We start from the raw sequence: 8,675 nt of genomic DNA, 5'->3' as shown, positions 1-8,675 counted from the left end.
GAATAACGGCAAATTATGTCATAAAAAACCCAGCCATATTTAGCAACATTATCTCGGCATGCATCTAATATGTAAAACTTCACGACCACTCAACGACCACCCACGAAGCTGAGATTTTTTTCAAATACGTACCGTGTACAGAAGACTATGCCCTTGACTGCGACATGAAAGACGAACAGTACTCATTTTATAAAAATATTGCTGTTTCGGATCCTGTCATGCAAATTTGGGGAATTCATATACTTTGGGGGAATTGTTTAGCTTACCACCACGAGTCCTCTGTTCTGTTGGAAGCCATCTGATAGTGTAGAAGGCTGTGTATTAGTAATATTGGTCTCATGAATTCATGAAAGAAGCTCGATCAGTTATTTGCTCAATCCCTTTTCTCAAAAATTACCTCACACATCTCTCTTTCATAAAATTTTCTCTCCAAGAAATTTGATTGCTGAAATTTCACATGTCCAGCGATAAGGAATAAGCAATTCTACTAAATTATATTTTGATTAAAGTTCCAATATTATTGCGTAAGCTGTTCCTTTCTATAGTGTGCCCGGGTGACAAGGAAGAATCTGACTTTTGCTACACGTACATTTCGTATCCCAAAACTCAGTTGGACTGGAACGATGCAGATGCTGAATGCAAAAAAATGGGCGCGCAACTTGTCAGTATTGATGGAGATGAACTTAACGGTTTTATCAATTTAACATTCAGAGAGTCTCCAAATGCTAAATTGTGGATTGGTTTGAAGAGATGTAATATGTTGTGGTGTTATTTGAATAATTACAACGCAACTTATAGCAATTGGCAGAAAGACGAACCAAATAATTTGGGAGGAAGGGAAGACTGTGTTGAAATGCGCAAAGATGGAAGGTGGAATGATGTACCATGTTCTCATAAGAAATCCTTTGTATGTGAAAAACGTAAGATGCATTGATAGAGTTAATTTTGAAGGCACTTTGAAATTTTCTTTAAACTTAACCTTAACTAATTGTCAACTTCCGCACAAACAATAGTTTTGTAGAATTATTCTTAGTCAATTTGTGCATTTAATTCGATATTTCAATTCAAGTATAACATAAAATGAAGGATCTCTCGAAATATGTGGAAACTAAAAAAATCATTTCCACCGCCTAACAAGTGCATACAGCTATCGACGACAATAGCAAATGCTCAGTTAAACATATAACTATTTAGATATGATAACGCAATCGAAAATAATCGCTAAGATTGGGAAACTAAACAATAAGGTAAGATGTATTTTTCATAATTATAAATCAGTTAAACGTAGTAGGGGAAGCTAATTTAGACATATACTTCATTTTTTAATACAGACTTCTGTGATTTTATGGCAAATGCATACTGCAGTTTCGGTTTTACTTTTAGTCTCGTTTTTGTTCAGTCTTTCAATTTTTCGAATAAGTCTTTTAGATCACAATACAAACTAATGAAACTACACCGTCTTCACTGGCGACCCTCGTCATCTTGGCAAATACAAGGATCCAAGTTGGCTGACAGATTACTGAATTATATTTGTCGCTATTTTTCAGGCTAAGTCAATCAGAATGGTTAAGTGTTAAATACGTCCTGTAAAATGTTAAATAAGGTACCTTTTACGGGAAGTAGTAAATATTTAAGCATTTTGACTGTTTCCTAAAAATATAAACAAATTTGCTAATTGGTCTTAAAAGAATATCCCCTGGGTTGCCGATAGAAATAAATATTGTAGTCGAATTCTGTCATCTGCTCTTTTTCACGGTTCGGCCCGTGTTCCCTCTACTCATTTCCAATACTTCGATCGACCCTGCACTAAACTGGAGGAAATCAGTGGAACGCAAGAACTATTACTGTTTTAAACAAGTTAAGCGTACTGTAAAATCCTCTAAAATCCCACTTTTTCTAAACTGGGTAATTCAATTTTTAGGTTGACGAACTTTATAGTGAGGAAGTATCAGATGAAGTACGAAAAGAACGTGCACATGAGATTATAAACGAACTGACAGAGTTCACAGATCTTGATAAAGTGGCGGTAGGAGAGAATGGCGCTGATACAAAAATTCTTAGTTACACAGTTGATATACTTCGAAAAATCGTAAACTTAAATATTTCTGATGGCAGCCTTAAAATATTAGAGCCTGCCAGCAATATATTGGATGAGAGAAATGATAAATCATAGAAAAATATTTCGGTGAGTTTCCTGTTGAAAGAGATCAACAGACTAACAAAAATACTTTATTATCGAGCAATAACAGTTTGAGAACTTGTGTTTTCGGTGTTTTCAAAGTTCTCGCAACATCTGTATGCAAAGGTCATGCACGCTATCCTGGTTATTCTAACTGTCGATTGATTTTAGAGTTAATTGAGTCGTCGTTATTACCTGGTAGATTTTCCTCCCAACCGTAAATATTCTTATTCTAGGATAGAAATGTAATTCCAGATCTGGTAACAACGTTGGAAAATTATGGACTCCAATATGGGGAGGAGATAAGAAACAACACGAATGGTTCCATAAGTCAAAACAGTTCAAACGTACAGTTACGAGTCAGATACATGGAAAACACAGGGAATTTTACGCTTGTGGACAGACGTACAAATTTCCCCAATGCATCCTTAATCATCTCGTCTGATACAATCCCTGAAGAATCTGGAAGTCTTGCTGTTGTCGTGTGGTACAAGACATTAAATTCATTTCTTGGAGAGAAATTTCACACCAGCGATGATCATGTGAAAGTAAACAATAAGATAATCACTGCAAGTGTCCGACCTCAGTCAAAGATGCTAAGTTTTACCCAGCCTGTGCAGATCATTTGGGACGGAAATGGAAAGGTAAAAAAATATTTTTTTAAAGTTAGATGGTCGCTAAAATCCCTGCGAAAAAAACTCCGTTTGATATTTCACAGTACAGACCGAACAGTCGGCTGGTCAACAATTAACCGGTTTATTATATGGCTGAACTGCTTGACACATTCGGGACTCTGGTCCAGATACGGAATATACGGACCACAGTGCGAATATGGGTTTTGCGGAACGCTCGTCAACCAATGAGAATGGAGGATTTCGAAAAGCCATATAAAAATCAACCATACTTACGCCAATATTCACGCCCATAAATTTGTCATTTCATGGCGATTGTCATTACTAGTAATTAACCAGATATATGACGTAATAAGATCACGGGAAATAAACTTTTCGATGGCATCCTGATTTTAACTTTTAGAATAACGATGAAAAATGCGCATACTGGATACCAGAGTCGGGTGAAAATAGGTGGAAGACAGATGGCTGTATCAAAGTCGAAGACCAGTCAGGCAGAAATCGCTTGATATGTGAGTGCAACCACCTCACAGCATTTGCTACAATCGACATTTCAAGAAATTTGGTAAGGTTCAAATAAATATAGAGATTGTTAACTTGAAATCCCCCTCACCTAATGATTTATAGATTCGGCTCACGAATTTGACCAGATGCAACGGTGAACAATTTTCTCCTACAGATAAAAATTGAAAATTACATTCAAACAGGATCTTCCCAGACTTTGCACGCCACTCATGACCATTAAAATTGCGTATTTGTTTCCGTATATTTATCATGTAAATCTATTTGTTTAAGCTAAGCAAAGCTGAGAGAAAGGCTTTGGAGGTAATATCTACCATTGGCTGTTCAATATCATTAGTTGGAGTGTTGCTAACCATAGCAACATACGCTTTACTCTGGAAGAGTCTTCATAAGAATGTCAAGACCAATATTCCATCCCAGGTCCTCTTAAATCTCTGTGTTGCGATTGGAATGACAGATATATTTGCTATCGTAGCTGGACCAGCGCAGAAAAATGAGGTTCTTTTAGTTCTAATTTTTTTCATTTGGCCTGTTTGCATGCAGGCAATGTAAACTATCATGCATCAATCCTGTTTTTTTTTCAATTTTAGACATTTTGCATAGTTATCTCCATACTACTTTATTTCTTCATACTCGCTATTTTTGGCTGGATGTTTTGCGAAGGAATCGTCATTTATTTACAACTCGTAAACGTGTATTCAGGCTTGGCTTTGGGAGGTAAACACCTGAAGGCCTTCTACGTGATTGGTTGGGGTAAGCTGTAGTTTCCAATTTTTTTAAAAATCCTATTCTTTTGTAGAAGTATTTTATTCAATTTTATCTCTCATTACCTCGGTCAAAGGTGTCGGAAAGTCTATAGGTGGGCGGTAATTTCACACGACATTAGTTTTGACCAATCGCCTTTACAAATGACTTGCAGTTTTAAAATGACGGGTGTATCGGCGTCCCCCTAATTTATTTCAAAGTGTTACCTAGTCATCTGATCGCGAATTAGAATTTTCGTCTTATATAGTCGATATAGTCTAACAAAACTGTTTTGCTCAATACTTTTGCTCAATAATGCCATTAGTTATTCTTGTTTAGGAGTTCCGGTTGTCCTTGTCCCTATATTAGTCGGTGCAAATGATCGAAAAGATTTTATAACCGATCGTGCCTGCTGGTGCCGTGGTGATGGTGCGTTGTTTTGGACATTTGTCTGTACAATAATCCTGGTCATACTGGTGAGTGTAAGAGGCAATTCTCCACACAGTATATTCCTGATAAAAGACGATTAAAAGAAAATCATCGTTTAGGATTACTCGCAAGATATCCTTATGACAGTTTTTTTTCTCTAGATCAACTTTGTTATTTTCGTTCTGGCGTTAAGAAGTGCTTTATCCTCCAGCCAAATAAGAACCGCTCATTCAGAAGCTGACACAAAGCTGAGAAAAGCAAAAATTGGTGTCAAAGGTTCAGCCATCCTTTTTCCAATACTTGGACTAACCTGGGTGTTTGCTTTGTTGGTGTTCAATCGTGATGCAATTTTCTTTAAATGTCTTTTCGGGATATTTAACTCTCTCCAAGGCCTAATGATATTCGTTTTTCACGTGCTGATAAATAAAAAGGTATGGTTTGAATTATCACCATAGAGTCATATTTCATATTTTTACACAAGGTTTGAACCTTTATATACTCAGAACTCAACTCAGTGATAAATTAGTAGCAGGCTTTTTGTATTTAATACCATGCACTTTGTTAAACACCCTCTATTAACTGCGTTCAGTTTAGACTGCATTCAGGCATTTGAATTTAAATTTTCGTGTGTCCCTATAAGACCCGTAGAATATCTTGTGAGTTGGATTTTCTGAAACCACTTATTCAACTTGCAAAAACTAAGAATATTTTATACCTCTTTCGCATGAAAAAATTACTTGCTACTTTTTTTCAGGTTCATGACGCAATCAGCAGTGTAAAGAAAGCCAGAAATGCAAGGGACACCAATGCCAAAGTCGGTAAGTAATAAAACGACTCATTAAAATAATTTTTTTAGTAGATTAAGAAGAAAGATATTGGGATAAAAGAAAAAATCTGAAATACCAAGAGAAGAATGAGTAGCATTAATTACGCTTTTTCGGCAATAAAGCAGTTTTTAGTTTAACGTGGCCCTTTTTCCGAGTGCAGGATCTGATAGGATACTTCAGGATGGAACTACTTCGTGTTTTAATGAAACACGTTTTATTTAAACTCTTATTCATATAGCTGAATAGCAACTTAATAAAATTAATAGCAACTAGATATCTAAATTTTAAATTTTGTTTGAATGAGTATATTAATGAATGAACAGATGCTTCGGTATTGATTCCGTCATTTCTTTCCAATTACTTTGTGTAGCTTTAACTGTTGCAACAACTGTAACCAGCTCTACCAAATCAAAAATTCCAACAGTCTCTGTTTTCGTGGAACAGGACAACAAATCACTGAATGGCGAAAAGTTCATTCTCACTCCTTTAAGATCTTAGTGAGTGGAAACAATTTATTACTCGATCACATTTTATATAGTTATGTTGACGTTTTAATATGTATGTTTCATATAACCTAATTCGCACCCTGCGCGCACAGGAAGGTCTAAATAGCGACAAACACAAACGATTATTGATCATCATGAGTATTCAGTGTAGTGTTTTTTATGCACCTATAGTAGTAAAAGATTTTTTGTAAGTAAAACTAAACGTTAGTTTTACAATTTAACCAGTTATAACAAACCCTATTTGAATGTTTACATTTGTCGATCGGCCAGGCTACCTGTGTAAAAATTGTTTTTCAAAGTGGTTTAACAAACTTTATAATTATAGGCAATGAGCAGTATATAAACCAAAGTTACAGCCTAGGCGATAATGATTTCTCGCAACAATGAAACATTTAGCCTTAATATTGGGTCACTGCATTCCCAATCATGCAATGGTGTATAAAAAGAGAAGAAAATAATAATATTGTGAAATGTGAGTGAATTTCCGAACGACCTTTTCGCCTTCTCAAGTCATTTACATTAAGATAGGTTAGCTACGTTTATGGGTGTCAAGTTTATTGTATAACTAAAAAAAGTTAATAATTTTATACAGTGGAATGAAACGTGACACGTTTTAAAACTAAACCTGAAAAGCTGGGTTGTATTTTAAAGTACAGCTGTACACGACTCTCGGTCTCTCAGAAGAACAATTAAGTAATTTTCGAACCAATAACCGCCGGTTTTCCTGCAACACAATTATGTCGAGTCCTTTGTGGTTTTAGTGCGTTTAAGATTTTATTGCATAGAAATCCATTGGTCTACGAAGAAGCTGTACAAGCAAGCCCTGTCACAAAGCAAAAAAAATGCGTTTGGAAAGATGCGTCTGCCAAGGCAGGATTTCAGTCAGCTGTTAAAATAAACAAATATATGTTTGATATAGTACGCGCTAGATTTGACATAAGCATGGCAATAAAGATGCAATACATTATGGCGTGATAACAAATAAACAGAGAACATTTGACGTTTTTCTTCGTTTCGAAACTAGTACAAACTATATCTTGAAGTTAAGGAGATGTTTATAGAGACATAGAAAGCAAAATATTGTTAGCTGGTTGTTCAAAATAAATGTCGTGTGGACATAATAAATGTTGCGTTACGCCATTTGTAAACATACCCGCTGAGAATTTGCTTTTATCCGTTAAATTATACCCAAATCTGGACCCTAAAGATGAAACTAAACACGAATTTAGTTTTTTTTAGTTTCTTTAGCCACATAGTTTGAAAGATTATGTAATAACGATGAAAGCCGATGCATGTTTTTTAACAGATCACGTAGTTTGCTCCCCTCCCTCTCAATGGCGGAAAAAAGCTTTCAATAATTAAACGGGCGTCGCGAACAAAATGTTTACATTTTAAGCATCAACGCCGAGACACACCGTCGCCAACGCGAGCGCCTTTGTTTTAAGCAAAGTAGGGAAGTTTTTCACACAATAGATGAAAAATGGGAGTTAAACACCGATTTCTGCTAGTTTTTATGATATTTCTAGTTCGTTTCAACTCGTTTATCTGCCAAGGTAAGACTGATTGACAGTTGTTGTGTGGCAAAGCCTCATTGCTGTCAATATCCGCTATATTTGATATAAATTATTCGCGTAACTAAATCGCATGTAAATCTCATTTGTTATGTAATTATTTTTATACGCTCTTAAGCCGTATCGATCTAGCTGCAACTATTTCAGTGCTGCAACTATTTCAGTTTGTTTGGTGTCCCGTTCCTGTCATATGTCTTGATACACGCGTCAATACAGAACTGCATGACACTTTCGATTTCTATGATCTTGATGCTAAGCATGAATAATTTTTTGACACTAAAAAACGATAACTTGGTCAAATATTAAACAAATACCATTGTAATTCACATGTCTTCATTCGTTTTGAATTTGTTGTAATTCGGTTTTCATACAACACCGAATTACAACGAATTACGACATCTGAATAACGGCAAATGATGTGATATAAAAACCAGCCATATTTAGCAACATGATTAGCTCAGCATGTGCATAAGGAGTTTCTGCGAATATTCATGCAAATTTCACAACTACTCAACGACCACCCACGGGCGGAGATGTTTTCAAATACGTACTGTGTACAGACTACCTTTGACTGCAGCAGAAAAGACGAACAGTATTAATTTGATAAAAATATTACTGCTTCCAATCCTGCGATATTTTATTGTTTGCAACATTTCATATATATTTTTCGCGAATTGCATAGCTTACAACGAGACCTCTTGGGTATTTGCGTCAGTAAACACTTCAAACAGACTAATTCGAGCACGGTGCCAAGTTCGTCCTGTCTCGTGTGAACGTAGCCGAAATACGGTGTTACGCTATGAAACTTTCCTTGCAACTTGCAATGCAATTCTACCCCTGAGTGAGAGAAACACAACACGTCATCGTAAACACATAGAAAAGACGTGCACGTGAATGGTTTGACGTGCAAGCCATTTATTTATATACGAGGAAAAATAAGTCGTGACCTTTTCCCCTCGTATATACTTTTATAGGGCTCATTATTCAAAAATGTATGAAATGCTATTGCTATATTTAAAAAGCGTGTCGTTGTGAAATAGTTATAAACACCTAAGAAAGGTGCTAGCTGACTAGCGTCGTTAAGACCAACCTTTGAAAGCCTGAAAAATCGGAAAACGAAGTTGTTAAACTATAAACGTGTTTCGAAACAAGGCTGCGTCAGCGACTTTAGTAACTAGCCTGTTCTATTATTGAATGATGTAAATTTTTCTATAATTAATTAGGTAATAATACAATATTACGATGCAATACACTTATAATTGACA

General features: G+C 35.8%; 1 protein-coding gene across 1 annotated transcript; it reads left to right on the top strand.

Annotated features, from left to right (window-relative positions):
- Positions 1-646: 646 nt before the first annotated feature.
- Positions 647-5,831, top strand: LOC114523971 (latrophilin-like protein LAT-2). Its single transcript, XM_028545042.1, has 11 exons — positions 647-920; positions 1,195-1,247; positions 1,922-2,026; positions 2,416-2,823; positions 3,215-3,376; positions 3,607-3,831; positions 3,924-4,086; positions 4,417-4,553; positions 4,668-4,937; positions 5,261-5,324; positions 5,704-5,831. Exons 1-11 carry the CDS (start codon positions 647-649, stop codon positions 5,829-5,831), a joined length of 1,989 nt encoding a protein of 662 aa, XP_028400843.1.
- Positions 5,832-8,675: the final 2,844 nt, after the last annotated feature.

This window comes from Dendronephthya gigantea, unplaced genomic scaffold (genome assembly GCF_004324835.1).
Source record: "Dendronephthya gigantea isolate DGI-Jeju-01 unplaced genomic scaffold, DenGig_1.0 000029F, whole genome shotgun sequence".
In the NCBI taxonomy this organism is placed as follows: domain Eukaryota; kingdom Metazoa; phylum Cnidaria; class Anthozoa; order Malacalcyonacea; family Nephtheidae; genus Dendronephthya; species Dendronephthya gigantea.
This window is presented reverse-complemented; position numbering and strand designations above follow the sequence as displayed.